The sequence below is a fragment of the Pseudophryne corroboree genome, chromosome 1 (assembly GCF_028390025.1).
Source record: "Pseudophryne corroboree isolate aPseCor3 chromosome 1, aPseCor3.hap2, whole genome shotgun sequence".
In the NCBI taxonomy this organism is placed as follows: domain Eukaryota; kingdom Metazoa; phylum Chordata; class Amphibia; order Anura; family Myobatrachidae; genus Pseudophryne; species Pseudophryne corroboree.
In genome coordinates this window covers 233,790,690-233,809,345 of record NC_086444.1, presented here as the reverse complement: position 1 = coordinate 233,809,345, position 18,656 = coordinate 233,790,690, and the positions used below count along the sequence as shown (strand labels likewise).

General features: G+C 42.3%; 1 protein-coding gene and 1 long non-coding RNA gene across 6 annotated transcripts in view; one reads left to right on the top strand and one right to left on the bottom strand.

Annotated features, from left to right (window-relative positions):
* MCC (MCC regulator of WNT signaling pathway) overlaps window positions 1–12,805 on the top strand; it is a 652,269-nt gene extending 639,464 nt beyond the window's left edge. For all 5 annotated transcript variants that reach the window (XM_063964137.1, XM_063964138.1, XM_063964139.1 and 2 more), the window contains 2 exons: window positions 5,149–5,271; window positions 6,609–12,805. In XM_063964137.1, the coding sequence (XP_063820207.1) occupies window positions 5,149–5,271; window positions 6,609–6,789 (304 nt within the window). In that variant the 3' untranslated portion in view covers window positions 6,790–12,805. The remainder of the gene's footprint in view (window positions 1–5,148; window positions 5,272–6,608) is intronic.
* LOC135062539 (uncharacterized) overlaps window positions 1–18,656 on the bottom strand; it is a 72,559-nt gene that overhangs the window by 44,056 nt on the left and 9,847 nt on the right. The gene's annotated exons all lie outside the window — the stretch shown is intronic.

Below are 18,656 nucleotides of genomic sequence, written 5' to 3'. Positions count from 1 at the left end.
GTGCCCCCCCCTCTCTGTTTTAACCCTGTTTCTGTAGTGCAGTGCAGGGGAGAGCCTGGGAGCCTTCCTCACAGCAGAGCTGAGCAGGAAAATGGCGCCGTGTGCTGAGGAGAATAGGCCCCGCCCCCTAAAACGGCGGGCTCTTCTCCCGGAGTTTGTGAGATCTGGCAGGGGTTAAATACATCCATATAGCCTCAAGGGCTATATGTGATGTATTTTAGCCATAAAAAAGGTATAATACATTGCTGCCCAGGGCGCCCCCCCAGCGCCCTGCACCCTCAGTGACCGCTGGTATGAAGTGTGCTGACAACAATGGCGCACAGCTGCAGTGCTGTGCGCTACCTTATGAAGACTGAAAGTCTTCTGCCGCCTGTTTCTGGACCTCTGGACCTCTTCAACTTCGGCATCTGCAAGGGGGGTCGGCGGCACGGCTCCGGGACGAACCCCAGGGTGAGACCTGTGTTCCGACTCCCTCTGGAGCTAATGGTGTCCAGTAGCCTAAGAAGCAAATCCATCCTGCACGCAGGTGAGTTTTCTTCTCTCCCCTAAGTCCCTCGTAGCAGTGAGCCTGTTGCCAGCAGGACTCACTGAAAATAAAAAACCTAACTTAAACTTTTATTCTAAGCAGCTCAGGAGAGCCACCTAGATTGCACCCTTCTCGGCCGGGCACAAAAATCTAACTGAGGCTTGGAGGAGGGTCATAGGGGGAGGAGCCAGTGCACACCACCTGATCCTAAAGCTTTTATTATTGTGCCCTGTCTCCTGCGGAGCCGCTAGACCCCATGGTCCTGACGGAGTCCCCAGCATCCACTTAGGACGTTAGAGAAAACTTTATTACATACATGCCGACACACACATACTTACCTATGTTGACACGAGGTTCGGTCCACTTCTCCAAGTAGAATCCACGGTGTACCTGAAAATAAAATTATACTCACCAAAATCCATTGTAGATCTGTCCTCTTCTGTTTTGTAATCCACGTACTTGGCAAAAAAACAAACCGCATTTACCCGGACCACGCACTGAAAGGGGTCCCATGTTTACACCGCGAGTAACCTCACCGCTGACCGCACAGTTCCCACCATTGAAGATAATGGTGCGGCAGGAGTCACGGGGGGTCCCGGCATTCGGGGAAAGGGGTCCCATGTGTAAACATGGGACCCCTTTCAGTGCGTGGTCCGGGTAAATGCGGTTTGTATTTTTGCCAAGTACGTGGATTACAAAAAAGAAGAGGACAGATCTACACTGGATTTTGGTGAGTATAATTTTATTTTCAGGTACACCGTGGATTCTACTTGGAGAAGTGGACCGAACCTCGTGTCAACATAGGTAAGTATGTGTGTGTCGGCATGTATGTAATAAAGTTTTACTTTCACGGTGTGCGTGTACTGTTTTTATTTGGGTATTTTTTTGTAGTAGAAATACAGGTACCAGCGGGCCCGTTTTCCCCCCCGCATGCTGGTACTTGTGGTTCTCCAAGTACCAGCTTGCAGGGGAGGCTTGCTGGGACTTGTAGTTCTGCTACAAAAATCAATGCTCTTTATTTTGTCACTTGGCTATCAGCCCCCCATCCGCAGCCCATGGATGGGGGGGGGGGCAGCCTCGGGCTTCACCCCTGGCCCTTGGGTGGCTGGAGGAGGGGGACCCCTTGATTTAAGGGGTCCCCACTCCTCCAGGGTACCCCGGCCAGGGGTGACTAGTTAGTGATTTAATGCCAGGGCCGCAGGGACCGATATAAGTGTCCCTCGGCTGTGGCATTATCTCTCTGACTAGTGGAGCCCGATGCTGGTGTTAAAAATATGGGGGACCCCTACGCTTTTTGTCCCCCGTATTTTTTGCACCAGGACCGGACGCAGAGCCCAGTGCTGGTTGTGAAAATACGGGGGATCCCCTGTCAATCCCCCCCCCCCCCATATTTTTACAACCAGGACCGGCTCAAAGAGCCCGAGGCTGGTTATGCTTAAGAGGGGGGACCCCATGCAATTTTTTTCTGGGTTTTTTAAACATTTTTGTGCCGTCCAAAAAGTCGAATCCAGGACGCACATATCCGTCAATTGGTCCGTTTTTCGACAGCGGGACTGTCGAATCCGTTTTTTATTGATTATGTCGAATTCGGGTCCCGGCGGGAGGGTATGTGACTGTCGAACTGTGTCGAATTTAAAAACGGTCGAATTCAAGCCGGAATTCGACCGCAATCGCATATACCCCATACACTTTTTTTTTTTTTTTTTTTATCCTTGTCCATAAATTACGTCTTCGGACTTTTAAAAGTAGATTTACTTTGCCTTCAGTTTTATTAAACACAGCCATCAGTAATTTGTTTGATTTATTACATGTTCACTTTTCATTATAACTCATGTTGAACACTTATTAAGCTTTGTACAGTTAATGGGATTTTTGCACTTGCGCTAATTCCTTTTCTCCTAGTCCCATAGGAATATTGGATACAATGGGTGGGATTCAAATCTTCTGTCCCCATTGCGCACGCCGGCAGTATTCAAATGTTGCTGCCGATGGGTGCGATATCAGCATTTCAGCTCGCCACCCCTAGGGGTGGTGAGCTGAAATGCACGAAAAGTGACCCGTTTGGACGTCCAAACAAGACTTTCCGCTATCACGCCCATGACTTTAGACTGCTTTAGCTGCTTTACACAGCTAAACCCGTCTCTTATGGGCCTGATAACGGGGGTCAATAGAATATCGCCCTGTGATCTCCTGTCACTTTAGACGGGAGATCCGGGGCAATAAAACATTTGAATCCCGCCTAATGAGTATAGAGTAGTGCAGTGACTAAATTCTACACACTCCGCTTTGGAATTCTCATCAGGACATAAGGAAACGTCAGGGCCAGAATATTTACCTTTAGTGGTAGCTCCCAGGAGTTCCCCAAGCTCTGGAAATGTCTGAATATTCCTCCTGGGAAGAACCGGCCTGGCACATTGCCCGCTGCTATGGCAACCAACCCGGCATATTGCCGTGTCGGGAAGCCAGCAGTTAGACCCGTTTCCAATTCCCAGGAGGGCTCCGGCATTGGCAGTGTGAAAGGGGTATTACAGAGGAGAAGGGCCTAACAACTCTCAAAGCTAAAAATGGATAAATCAATGGGGCCAGATGGGATATAGCCAAGGATATTAAAAGAGCTTAAAGAGGTGCTGGTAGCACCATTAACAGAATTATTCAACCAATCGCTAGCTACAGGAGTAATTCCAGAGGACTGGTAAAGAGCAAACGTAGTCCCACTGCACAAAAGTGGAAGCAAGGAAGAGGCAAGTAACTACCGACCAGTGAGCCTTACTTCAGTAGTAGGGAAATTGATGGGAAACACTCTTAGAGTTGTAGATTATCTCAAATTCAGCAAACAGCAAATTCACCAAACAACATGGATTCACTGGAGCGAGATCATGGCAAAGAAACATTATTGACTTTTTTTGACTGAGTGACTAAAGTAATAGATAAAGGTGGAGCCGTAGATATAGCTTATCTAGACTTTAATAAGGCTTTAAACACTTTCCCACATCGCAGACTGCTAAATAAACTTGAAAGCTTGGGATTGGATATTAAGATGGTTGAATGGATAAGATCTTGGCTGCAGGATAGAAAACAGAGAGTTGTAGTAAATGGAGTACATTCACAGAAGGGAAATGTTACCAGTGGTGCACCCCAGGGATCTGTACTTGGACCAGTGCTTTTTTATTACCTTTATTGGTGACAATGCAAATGGCATTAAAGGGAAAGTATGCCTTTTTTTTAGATGACAAAAAGGTATGCAACAGTGTAGTCACACCAGGAAGGGTAAAACAAATGATTGAGGATCTAAGGAGACTAGAGGAATGGTCAAGAGCGTGGTACTTACAGTTTAATGCCCAAAAAAATGCTAAATCGTGCACTTGTGTCTCAAAAATCCAAAAGCTAAATATAGTATTAATGCCACTATATACTGGAAACTACTGAGGTGGAAAGGGATCTATGAGTCACTTTCAGGTGACTTAAAGGCAGGTAGGCAATGTAACAGCAATATGGAAGACTAGTCAGATGCTTGGTTACATAGGGAGAGGAATCAGCAGCAGAAAGAAAGAAGTAATAATGCACTGTATAGGTCATTGGTACAGGCTCATCTAGAATACGGTGTTCAATTCTGGAGGCCATATCTTCAGAAAGATATTAATACATTAGACAAAGAAGGATGACTAAAATGTTGCATGACCTACATCACAAAACATACCCAGAAAGACTAAGAAATCTCAATATGTATAGAAGGGAAAGGGGGTGGGGGAGGGGACACATTCAGGAAGGGAAAGGGAGGGAAGCATTCTTCAAATGAAGGGAAGTATTAGAACACGAGGACATGCACCGAGACTGGAGGGAGGTTCAGGGGATATATGAGAAAAAAAATAACTTCACAGAAAGGGTAGTGGACAAGTGGAATAGCCTCTCATCAGAGGTGGTAGAGGCTAAGACAGTAGAGAAATTTAAACATGCATGGGATAGACATAAGGATACCCTAAAGAAATAATGATCAAATAATGTTTGAGGTAAAAAAAAAGGGGCAGACTAGATGGGTCAAGTGGTTCTTATCTGCCGTAAAATTCTATGTTTCTATCCACTGGCCCCATAGGATGAATAAGAGAGAATATATGTTTCTGACCTGTTGAATGCAGTCATTTAATGGTCTGCAGTCAGTCAGTACTTTTCTACCCATCCTTATTCTTTGCAACAGGGTATGTAATACAGGTGATGTACTGGAGCCAACAATATGACAATCACTAAGGGAATGATGACATCTGCTGGGCAAAGCAGCAATAACACCATGTAATTATTATTCTTACTATCACGGCGCTTTACTTAAAAGTATGTGACAAATGCAGTGAGATAGAGAGAGATATCAAATTTCGGCAAAGCAACATGATCAAGGTTGTTCTTACCACCCTATCTGCTCAGCCAACCGTCCACCACTTCCTCGAGGATTTATGGAATGTGTCCTCTTATTTATAGATTTTGTGATTGCCAAGTACACCAGTGTTCATTGTTCATATTATGTTTGGAGCTGTTATTGTCATCCTAATGGCAAAATGAGGTTCTGCACTTCTATAGAAATGTGATTTACGTGTTTTCAAAGCATTGTCTAATTATTTTGCTTTTTGCCTCAGGGAAAAGAAGCTGAAATCTCGAGCGCAGGAGCTGGTGAGCGCTTTAGAAAGACTCACAAAGAGCAGTGAAATCAGACATCAACAGTCTGCAGAGTTTGTCAATGACTTAAAGAGAGCCAATAGGTCAGTAACTCTGTGTTACCATGGGTGACTTCACTAAATGCCTTAACTCCTTAGTCTCCCTCCTTCGTGCCAATGCAACACTTGAGATGTAATAGTCTTGTCAGTGTATCTGTATATATGTCAGTGGGGGATACATGACCGGCGGTCTCACATTACCAACCCCTGGATCCCGCCTGCTCACGAACCCACGGTCGGCATGCCGACCAACAGGGACTATTACCATGACACCCATAGAGTGGGAATAGAACCCGTGGCGACCTGCAAGGGGATTGCTGCACTCGCTCAACCACCTTCCCCCGGCATTTCGCCGCCGGTCTCCTGACTGCCAGTCACGCAATACCAACCCGTCAGTGTATATAGTAGCTGCATAACCTCAGCAGTATAAGCTTACAGTGCGAAATTATACAAGTGCCAAATATTTCACTTAGAGCTCACTATGAATAAGAGTAAATATACTTTTTAATCTCATTCCTACTTACTTGAAAATCAATAAAACTATTACAATAAGGGATATCTGTAAGTGACTTTTACACCTGGTAAGACAGCTCCCCAAGTATTCTGGGCAATGACACAGCCCAGGCTAGTTATGCGACATTGGGCTGATTCAGAGATGGATGCAAACCCGAGTTGAGAGATTATCAGCTGTCTGCACACGGTTCTAATTTGCACTGCACATGTGCTCTTGCAATGGTGGTCACAGAGATGATGTATTCACACACTGACAGGGACCATTTGGGGCAGTTATGGGAAGCGGTGGAAAAAACACAGGCATGTTGTGAGCATTTTCGTGGCGTGTCTCAGCCTGTGATCGATAATTGGTGCAGTGTGTGCGGTGCACATGGGTCCACAGGGGCACACCACACACAGTTTTCCAATACTTACCTCGCCAGAGTTCCGTGACAGTGATTCTGAGCACTAACTGGTACCCATCACCGGGAAAATGGCCACTGTGCCATTTTCCCAGAGACCTGTGTACCACCTAATGTTCATAGTCACTGTCACTGCTGCTGCCGGCTAGAGAGGAGGGGCCCCGGATGGAGACTACACATGGGGCCCTCTCCTCTCATAATATGCTTCCTATTAGACATGCATATTTATACATCTGCCCAGCATGTTCGTTCCGACCACTTGTAGTAAACACTTTGAAGGGGACAGAACTTCTCACCTTTACAGAAGCGGATGGATGCGCACAGTATTATCGGGTGTGATTTCACAGCACATTTTAAGGAAAATAACTGGCGTCTTGTGCTTTGCTGTTTGAACTTTTTTTTTCTTAACCTGCAGCCTTTGTTTAGTGATGTGGCTCTATAATAATTTATTTTGTTTTTCCTGAGTAGCAACTTAGTGGCCGCATATGAAAAGGCAAAGAAGAAACACCAGAACAAGCTGAAAAAACTGGAGTCCCAAATGATGGCGATGGTGGAGAGACATGAGACCCAAGTGCGGATGCTGAAGCAGAGAATAGCTTTACTAGAAGAGGAAAACTCAAGACCTCATACTAATGAGACATCACTGTGAACCAATGTTTGTGCCATACAAGCCTGCAATACAGACTGATGGGTTCTCATCTGCAGTGCTATCCAGCAGTCTGCTCCTGGTTGTGACTGGATATACAGAACACTCACTCTCCAAGTAAAGAAGTCACCTTCTAATACAAAACAATTGGGGCCTAATATGTGGCATGGAGACGAGTTAAATAGAAGATCACTTCCTCCTTGTGATGTCTCTAATACACTTATCTTTGTAAGACACTGGTGTGTGCCAAAATCATGTCACGCTTGCACAAGCGGAGAGGCCACGTTGTGCAGAGTATGCTGAGTGGAGAGGGATGTAAGAAGCCCATCACTCCTGAGAAACATGCACCTTTCTAGATCACTACCAGCATTACCAGGGGGCCAATACTGCAGGGCTCTCCACCAATACATTAGAGCGCCTTCTCTGCTCAGCCAGATGGGTGCTTGATAAATCCATGCCCTACAGCTTTAATACCATAAACTAATACAGAGGCTGACTGTGTTTCTTAGTACACTGTGACTATAAGTGCTTTGATTTTCCTTTATATGGGGACTGTCAACCTGTATTCATAGCCTATTTTTTATATGTTGCTTTTTAATATGTACAAGATATTGTGTTGCTCAAGGTGTAAGTCAGTCACTTACATTTATAGTTGTATTCTCCTGAAGCCGCATGTGCAGCCAAGCATTGTTTTATCATAGGGTCAGGGAGAATAATGACATTGGGTGGTGGTGCCGGTTACAGTACGTCTGTCTTTTCTGATCAATTTCTTGTGGTGGTTCTTTATTGTATAATTATTAGATTCTTTATGGAATCTGAGGCAATACATACATGTGGGGATATGGTCTGATTTATATGTCCAGCATCAGACATGTGGATGGTTATTTGCAATGTTTTCACATTGCTTTTCTGATTATTATGGACCACAGTCTGGAATTATTTTAATGTCAGAGTTTTTATTGTGCTGTGTTCTACCTGTGTCCATCATAGTAATCTACTTCCAGCAAGTCGCACCAGGCAGATTGGGAGTTGTGCTGAAATGTGAATGCAGCTGTTTATGTGGTTCTGTATAGTAACAGACAGCTCTGCTTTTACTACTTCTATATCAGCCCACCATGAAGATGAGAGGGAAACTGATCTGATGCACTTTAAATGTTATTTGCTTATGTCTTTAGTTTAGTAAAAGTTTTGCAGATGTTTGCCTGTCTCTTGTTCTGGTAAGCTGCACAATAAATGCAGGGTGTACATTCCGTCCCCAGGGCGACGGCTCCAAGCTAGGATAGGTTTAGTGTTCTCATCAAATAAATGGATTATTATTGTACACAAATATGGGAAAATGCCCCAACAGGAATCCATGTAATACAGAGCAAAGTCAGTAGTTTACTGGGACCATAAAGGATAAATAAATGTTGTATCATCAGGATAAATAGTGGATTATTTCATCACTTACCACCAGGCATTCTTAGGTAACTGGCAATAATTCTTGTTGTGAAAGCATTTTCAGTGATACTCACTCCGGATGAAAATATTCAAATTAAATGCATCAAGTGCATGAGAAATATATTGATAGAGAACTGCAACAGTTGTAGAGAAATGATATATGTTTCATGGCTAATTACTTACAGTTGTAACCTAATTGCTAAATAACTCCATAGACATTTCAAGTTTTATGCTTGCTACAAATATTGGAAACTCACCTAGAGTGTGCCATAAAACCAGCACGATGCCTGATCCTAGCCTAAACAGACTTGGTCAGATCATTATCAGACATGGGGGTCCGTGTTCTCAGATTATTACTGCTGTGCAGCTATGTGTCTCATCCTTGTATGGACCACATGGAAAGTTCCAAAGTCTGACATTGAACAAACTTATTTTACCCAGTTGGGCCACTGATAAAGATCTGCCCATATGTGGCCAATTTAACCTATTAATGACCACCCAAAGCCTTTTGACATTGGGTAGTCATGTTCTTTAAATGTATCTTCCATCTTTTATCTGTGCGTAGGAGCAGATTCGGGGCACTCAATTTATGTGGAACATGCAATAGAACACACTGTATTGCTTAGAGGATGCAGGACTTCTCCCCCACGATACATGTGATCACTGAGGCTGCCCCTCTTACCATGGGTAATGACATCGCCCGGGGCTGTCCCATTAGCCCAGATAATTGGGTACGTACTGCGGCTTATCAGGGTTTTCGTTACTGCATCGGGTGCAGCCTCCTGACAGCTACCGGTGCAGACAGGGTAGAGCTACACCTTCGGCTCCCCAGTTACATGACTGCTCCCCGTCATGTGACTGCTGCAGGGGAAGAGGGGGGATGCGGCACTGCTCTGACTTCCCTGGCTGGGGTCACGGCGCTGGGTGCCTGCGGCAGGCGAAACCGAATTCCCGGAAACAGCCCCGTTTTAAAGCGAAAATGGTGCAGTTTCTTACGAAAACACACAGGTTTCACTGAAGCTGTTTTATTATGGGCGATCTTAATTGGATAGCCTATAAAAAAAATAATCTGTAAAACATTGGGGAAAAAGTGCACAAAAACTGACGTTTTTCACACCCGATGCTTTATCTCCTCTAATAGGATACCGCCATTAATTGCTTCTATTACAGAAGTTATTCTGCACCGATCTGCTAGCAAAGCTAATATTTAACTTCTACGTTAACCCAGAGAACCCCTAATCAGTATATGTTAGTTAAACTGTAAACAAATTACCACCAACTTGATAGCTAACATTCTAGAGTATGGAACATCCCCTAGTGTGGAAATCAGAAGTTGTTATATTTTCAGCATTTCCAGCTATTATCCAGGTACAACAAGCAATGACTGTCATGATAGCTACCACCCATTTACTCCAAAAGATCTACTAGTTCAAAAAGAAATTTGAAAAAATAGATTTGTGGGCAGTTTGGTATAAATCACACCAGAATCCCAAATGCACCACATATGGGTCAGCTCGGTGCATCCTGTTGGAAGCTGTTGTGGGTCGATACAAAGGTTTAATAAATCTGCTGTAGACATTAGAAGGGAATTCTCTAAAGAGAATTTTCCAGTAAACTGGCCTTAAAATAGTGGCAAATGAACTTTGAAAACATATAAAGTAACAATCCCCTCATTTGTTCTTATAGAATTTATATGGTTCACATGGGTCTACTACGCTTTGCCGGTTGTCTGTATCACGCCGCCCAGCATACCGGCGCCTGGATCCCGACTGCCGGAATACCGGCAGCAGGGCGTGCGCAAAAGAGCCCCTTGTGGGCTCACTGCGCTCGCCGCGCTGTAGGCACGGTGGCGCTTATTCTCCCTCCAGGGGTGTCGTTGACACCCCAAGAGGGAAAATAGTTGTCGGGATCCCAGCGCCGGTATGCTGAGCGCCAGGATCCCGACAGCCGGGACATCAAGTGCCATCCGGTTCACATTACTTTACATCAACCAATGTTTTGAAGCACATTTGCCATGCTAGATGTATGCTGCACATACAGTAGTAGTCAAAAGGTCAACATAAAAAAGGTAGACAAAATTTTGGGGGCATTTTGGGGGTTAGTGTGGTTAGTTTTCTCATCTGTGACCCCCGATTGTAGAAAGGCATCTGCTCGCCAATCTTCGGGCTCGGTGACTCCCTGCACTCGCCACAAGGTTTATAACTAACTCTGTGCCGACATGGATAGAGAAGGTATGAAAAAGTCCAAATACATGTAAAATTTAAGTAAAACCTGTGTCTACCTTTTTTATGTCAACCATTTTAATGTCGACCTTTTGACCCTGTCGACATTTTGTACTGTCTACCTTTTTCATGTCGACCTAATGTCTGTCTAATATATGGTGTCTATCTATTGACTGTCTTAACTAGACACTGTCTATATATCATCCGGATACCATGGATTGTTGTAGTTTAATTACACAGTGGCCTTCATTGGGGATTATTCTATAAAATGCCCAGATTAATTTAGCTATGGGTTGAGTTGCGCAGACTGGTTGTCTGGAATAAGTATTTGTAGGTGCTCAATTAAAAGTCCAATGGGTACCCTTACAACAGCAATTAAAGCTTATATCTCCTCGCACTTGCAGAGGATGACTCAACCCGAAACTAACAGAATCTGTCATTTAACTGGAAATGGGGTAAAACTTAAAAAGTAATCTCAGATTTAAGGTGTTTTTTTTTTTTGGTTTAAAAATCACACTATTAAATCATGTAAATTGAAATATATGCTAAAGAAACAAGTAATTTTTATAGACTTAAGGTACAGTTTCAATTGAAAACAAAAAAATGGCAAAAACAATACTTTATAAATTAAGTGTTTTTAGAATTAAAAAGTGTTATCAAGTGTGCTAAGGTTTTGTTTTTGTAGCATAAAACAAAAAAAAGGAACACAACGTGAATTGTACAAGTTGTTTTTTGGCTGGAAACCAATTAAAACTATTTTTCAGCGATAACATTTTTTTTTTTGTATGGAAATTATGTTCAAACTTTGATGTACACTTAAGAAAAAACCTTTCAGTATTAAAAAATGATTTTTAAAAAGTTTTTTATATGCAATAAATTCTGTCAAATATATAACAGCAATGATTAAAAAAGCTGTTACAAACTTTATAGAATACAGAATAATTCTTACTCAAAACACCATTCAATTTTATTTTTAACATACTATTTTTTAACTCCCATTATGTTTAAAAAAAAAAAACACAAAAATTTACTGATCTAATACTTCTGCAGAACGGGATCTAATGTTTGCAATTTTTTTTATACATTTTTAATAAAACCTGGGACTAGATTCATTAAATGGCATCTCTTTGAAAAACATTTAACTTTTTTATTTTTTAACATTTATCTTGACAAGACCGGATTAAATATTATTGTAATGAGCAGTGACAAATTTGATTATAAGTACATTTTAATATTTTTTTCTTTCAAAAAAATAGCACTACGTTCAATAACATACTGTGATTAAAAAAAAATTATTTAGGTGGCATCCAAATTATGCCGTACTTTCCCACAGTTCATACAAAAATACATACCTAAATTGTAATTCTTCTCTTGTCATAACAAAAGGGTTGATGCAACTATAGGTCCAATAATCTGGATAAGACTCTGTTGAATCTCACTTATTGCCAGCCTTAATGCGGCCTGGATCTAATATCAGCTAATTGCATAACTTCTATTGGGCACACGTGTAGTGTATATACAAGTACACATAGATTAAGACATTTGTTAATTTGTATTAACACAGGCAAAATAATTACCACATTAAACTATGTTCTGAAACCGATAATTGCCCCGTTTTCCACTAATAACTTGCACTAAGAACGCATTGAGATTTATGTATTAATGTGGAACTGCCACATTCCTGGACAAATGCTTGTACCTAATGCTCAGTTGCTTTCTGGAGATTTTCTTTACTCATGAGACACATGTACAAATAATTTATATAACTAAGTGAAAGATTTGCAAAATTAACTTGTCAGACTTTGATTGTTAAGAAAGATTTACAAAATCAAGTTTTTGATTGTTATTTAACCTGAATTACTTTGTAACTGGTGCAGCTCCTATAGCAGAAATACTGGACATGAGCAAAGAGCAGTAAGATTATTATTATAATACAGTAGTAAAGGGCTTTTCACTGTTGCTGATAGTTTCTCTCTAAGAATATTCTCACCCGAGTAGTGAATTGATTCTTTGTATTTCGGGGTACTGCATGGATTTATGCTTTTTGAATCACTTCCTTAATGTGCTACTTTTCTACTGACTTTCCATGCCAACCAACATCAGAATGTAATCAGCCAGTTACTATAATGAAGGTTTCATAAACTGTATTGTCTTCTCAACAGACTGGAACTCACCGACATTTTTCCATGCCTTCCCCAATATTCCTGCTTTTGTCAAATGGTCATTGTATGTTAATTTGATACAAAAAATAAATGTAAAAAAAATAAATAAACTTCATTTATTTATACAGAGCAATTTATAATACGTTTATTTTACAAATGTTCTTATATTCAGAATAAATACTTCATACGTGGAAATATGTCTTGAGTCATCTTTGAATAAAACTGGGTTAGTACACCTCCAAGGATAGTTATAGCAGTACTTGTCACAGGGAATATCAATAATATTTTAAATATTTTTTTTTCTAAAGTAAATACATGGGTCATGGGTTTATATTAATGAAACTCATTTATTCTATTAAAAAAAATAGTACTGTATCAAACCGAGTAGATCACAGAGATAAAAACTTTTCAAAAAATAATAATCATTTACTATACTATGGGGGTATCCAATTATCAAGTAATTGTGAAACATGCCATATCACAAGAGAGCGCTAGATACCGATCATTACTATATAAACATTTTATTCAATCACATAAAATAAAAGCATAAAAAATGCAATGCATATTTTCATAAAATAATTATTCTCACTGCTGATATTATTTACAAGCTGCCATATACTGTATCCCAATTGTATATTGCACAGATGTCCACATCCAAAAGACCAGTGTGGCTGGTTCGCTCCAAAGCAAATTATAAAGTCCCAATTTGTTTTAGGGAATGTGAATGGTGTTCACTAGATGGTGAATTTTCAGCTGTATAAACGATGGGCGCTATGTTACTACCTCCCCCGACCGCCAAACAATTTTGTGCTCACCACTTATTCCTTAGAGTCTCATGTGAGGCTGGCTGTCAGCATGCGGAATCCGTTGTGGTTGGTGGGAGCGGCGGTGTTCTATTCAGTTCACCGGGGAGGGAGGACGCCGTTCGTAGCTGCAGAATTCAGGCAGTTTGCTGTGTGCTGGAGTCCGGACTGTGGTGCTGTGCTTGTGTAGATCTCAGGGAAAAACAGCAGCGTGAGATGTCCTTACAAGGACATCTCCCGCTGCTGTTTTTCCCTGAGATCTACACAAGCACAGCACCACAGTCCGGACTCCAGCACACGGCAAACTGCCTGAATTGAGCCCATGACCTCCGTGCTGTGAGGCAGTAATGCTAACCATTACACCGTCTGTGTTGCACTGGACGATGTATTAGAATGCTTCCGATTACCAGCGTTCTTAGTGCTTAGAGTGTGCACCTGCATATTTTCTTTTAACTTTTTATTAATTGCCAACATGTATATTAAATGATAGACATGAAATTTACTGATATGACCAAATATATTATTTCATAGACAAAAAAAAAAAAACTTTCCCATTAAGGATTCTTACACATGATCTAAAATTTCAGAAAAATGTTCTAACCCTTGATCATGAAGCCTTAATAGGACATGTGAAACTGAAAAGTTTTTTGTGTATGGAATTTCATATCTTTCATTTAAAGATAAAAGAGGAGCAGACAATGAGGGAGAGCGTGGTGGATGCTGAATGAGAGAGGTGGAGAAATGCTGAAACGGGGAAGGGGGGGGGGTTGATGAAAAACAGTGGGAAATGTTGAAAGAAAAGGGAGAGAAGCTGAAAGAGAAAAGGAGAGATGCTGAAAGAGGGAGGAGAGGCTAAAAGAGAGGGGGAGAGATGCTGAAAGCAGGGGGATGGTGAAAGAGGGGAAGAAGATGATGAAAGAGGGAGAGAAGGGGGGGAATACTGGCTGTTGTATGTGGCGAGGGAAGTGATGGGGCTGCTGTGGTGGGAGGTAAAAGTATCTGATCTGGCTCTACCCTAACGGAGCCTACACACTAACAGGGCCTCATAAAACAGACTCTCCGACACACTGGTGAGGTGGATTTGTGTCTGTGGAAGCAACTAGTGATCTGGCTAGTTTGAAGCGCATTGCCGCTGGAACTGCGCTCTAATCCTGTAGCCCGGGCTGTGCTGACAGGGGCGGTTCTCCCTACTGGATAATATCTGCAGGTGCTGTGCGACTGGAGGGATCGGGAATCGCACCTGCTCTGACTGCTCCTTCTCATGGGAAGTGTGGCGCCGGGTCCCGGCAGCGCTGACGGGACTCACCTCGTCTGATCTCTCCCACTGGAAGTGTGGTGCGGACCCTCTCCTGCTCTTTGCCACTGTATTTGCCGCCTGGAGGACTTCGCCCGACGATCTTTCCTGGCTCTGATTGCTGGAAGACATCTGCGGCTGGACGGTGCGGCAGTATCCTTTACCACATCTGCTCTGCCCGCCCTGCGCCCAACGACGCGCCTGGCCCCTTTGCTGGTATCTCTGAGCTCGGCGCTGCTGGCCGTTCACGCACGTCGCCGGGACTGCGCGGCCAGAGGTCGCATCCGACGCTACTCCCTGATTCCCTGCACCGAGCCTCCGGAGTTGGGCCAGTGGATCTGAGACCTGCACACCCGCCGGTGGCGGGAGCTGCTGTTGCCCGGCGTCCGCTTCACCCGCCCCTGAACTTGGCTACACACCGGAGAACTCTCCCAGACCAGACGCTGAGCCCTATTCCACCGCAAACAGGTGAGCTGATGTGTGGTGCCTGGCCCTGAGGAAGCTGAGGGATAGCGGGATCCTTGGCTGGATATACCATGTCTGGCGCTACCTAGACAACCAGGGAAGAAGTTACTGCTCTCATTGCTGGGCCCCACTGCACCTGGGACCGGGATCAGTGGCGCTCCTAAATACCCTAAATTGATCTAAGCAAAAACTCAGTGATTCTCCAGCGTACACTGGGCAATATTTGGGGACTGGGGGAGACTCTGGTACCTGCTTTAGTGTATAGAGACTGCTACACCATCACCAGCGTGTTTTACACTTTGGAAAAGGGTCTTACCTTACCATAGCTTATTCAGTGTACAGTGATTTTTCTCTACCATCTGGTAACCAGTGTCTCGTCAAGACCATCCTCACACAGTCTTTGCATTTGGATGGGGAGAATTGGTTAGGATCCTGTGGTGGACCTAAACTACTTTCCTACTGAGTTACCAGCGTGCTGGGTCATATTGCAGGGCAGTGCAATTGCTGACTCACATCCCATGATGTCCAGACCAACAGCCATTTTTGTAAAAAATGTTTAACAGTGACTGTCTCTGCTCTATAGCTAAACCAGTGCTGCTGCCTATGGATTCAGTTGCCACTGATCAGATGTCAGACTTTTCTTCCAGCTTATTTCTGTTTGTTTTTATTTTTATGTTTTAATCTTTACTCTCCTCTAACCGATATCCTTTGCTGATATCCACCGACAGGTACTGTGTTTGGGAGGTTATACAGTGGTATAATATTCTATTTTGTAATTTCACATTCAAGTTAAATATTGTATATTCAGACACATTATTCATGTGCCACGGTGCCACCTAGAGTTCCTATCAAGGTATTACCTTTCTAGAAAATTGCATAGTCTAAATACTTGTTACCTGTATTACTGACACTTGAGTTAAGTATTGTATAGCCAGACATACTCTTGTACAACAGTGCCACCTAAAGCTCTTATCTAGGTACTGCCTCTCTAGAAAATTATATAGCCTAAATACTTACCTATATTACAGGTGCTCAAGTTAAATATTGTATATCCAGTATGCAGTTTGGCTAATATACAAATTTCTCTTAATATTAAAAACACAAACGCTTTAAGTTTAAGGTTTATATTCTTTGAGTCTAGATGCTGAAATTTATTACATTATAACAATACACACAGTAATATTTATTGGTCTACAGATAGCACCGTCGGTACTACTATAGGCCATTTGCTTAAGTACAGTATCCCCCTTTTTATCATATTGAACTATTACTGTCACTAACAACAAATTTAGATACAGTTCGTTGGATTGTATACATTCAATTGTGACGTAGAATTTCACAAGGAATTTGTTATCCAGCTTAACACAGGAAAGGGAAAGAAGGGATAAAATAAATAAATAAAATGTGATTCAAATCTTTAATGGGTCACTAACTGGATTGTTATACTATGTGACACTTTTCGTACCTCTCTGGGGGCTTACCCAATTTCTGGCTCAAGCTAAACGCTCATAGCATGGACAAATTTTTAGATAGATCCCAAGTATCAACCATGAAAAACAAAACTAAGGTTAAAAACACCCAAACCCCGGGCTCTGCTGCCCATAACTCAGTTACCTCTTCACCTTCCATCACACCTCCAGAAAGCCCCCCTTTGGGAGGCACAGGTGATTCCTCTAGTTTGCTGAACCCAGCACAAGCATCACAAATAGAACACAAACTGGACGCCATTCAGGCCTCTATAAATACCATCCTATCACATCTAGAAACAAACACTAAACGTTTGGTTGAGGTGGAACAACGCACTAGTACTAACAAAGATGCCATTTCAGAACTCAAACAGTACGCTGAGGCACAAGCCCATCTTAATATCAAGCTAGAAGCCAAACTAGAAGATTTAGAAAATAGAACCAGGAGGAGTAATTTGAGGTTCCTGGGCATCCCTGAATCTGTAAAGGGAACAGACTTGATGGATCTCCTTAGCACTGACATCATATCTATACTGAACGTTCCCACCTCATAAGGCTCAGTCATGATTGAACGAGCACACCGTATAGGACCAGTCAGAGAGACTCGAGATTCAAGACCGCAGCTGGTCATAGCAAAATTTTTGAATTACAGGGACAAAGAAAACATTCTAATGGTGTATAGACAACGTCGTACCCTTAAGGTGCGTGATTTTCAAATCCTGATTTTTCAAGATTTTTCAAATTCAGTCACTCAAAAACACTGAGAATTTACCCCCATATGTAAACATCTTTTTGAAAATAACATTAACTTCGCTCTTTTGTACCCTGCCAAACTCAGAGTAACTGCTGAAGGCAAAACACAAATGTTTGATGATCCCATCCAAGCCAGAAATTACTTCAAAATCACTCATTCTACCCAAACTAATAGTCCGTCCCCAAACGGGTGAAAGTTTACACTGTTATAAGTTAATATTGTTAGTGATACCACATTGTGGATTGCTTCTTGTGTGGTTTTGATTGCTTTCCCTAACTATAATGGGTAATGCATCAAACTTAAAAGTAATATGTCTACTGTTAATGTTGAATTGGTTGTTTTTTTTTTTTTGTTCTTCCCTTTCTTTTTTTTCTTTCTTTTCTCTTCCCCCCTTTTCTTCTTTTCCTCTTTTTCTTCTCAAGCCTTGCATGTCCAGGTCTTGGTTTGGACCTTGTAAGTCCACCCCCATGTGCTCTGCTTGCTGGGACAGAGCAGGTGACCCATATGTCTGACTCAAACTGCACGCAACACATGTCCGGAATGGTATAGGATGACACAAACACAGGTACCTAACTTGAAAATCCCACAGGTTACTTCAAATTCCTTCAGATTATTATCGTGGAACGTTGCTGGCCTGAATTCAACTATCAAAAGACGTAGAGTCCTCACACACTTAAAACGGGCACATCCAGACATCATCATCTTACAAGAAACTCACTGGTTAAAAAAATCACCTTCCACTTTAAAAAGTCCTTGGTTAGGGGATTGTTTTTCGGCCTCTTATTGTAAAAAAACAAGAGGGGTGGCTATTCTATTTGCTAGGAACCTCGATTACGAAGTAACTAAGACTATAGCTGACTCAGAAGGTAGATACCTCATGCTTAATGTAACGATACATGGTGAACACTTCACCTTGCTAAACCTTTATGCCCCTAATTCACCCAATTTGACATTCTTTCAATCCATTTCTAACTTGTTAATGCAACATGCTACTCCTAACTTGATTGTTGGAGGTGACATGAACTCACTACATGATCCACACTTGGATCATTCTGATTCTCCAGTGACCCCATCTTCTAATCACAGAGAAGGCATATCCTTTTTATGTTCTCAGCATGCACTGCTAGATGTCTGGAGACTTTGGAATGGTACTAGCAGAGAATACACTTATCATTCTAGAGTTCATGACACCTTTACACGATTGGACTATATCCTACTAGAAGATTCCTTTTTCACCCGGGTTTCTCATACCTTCATAGATAAC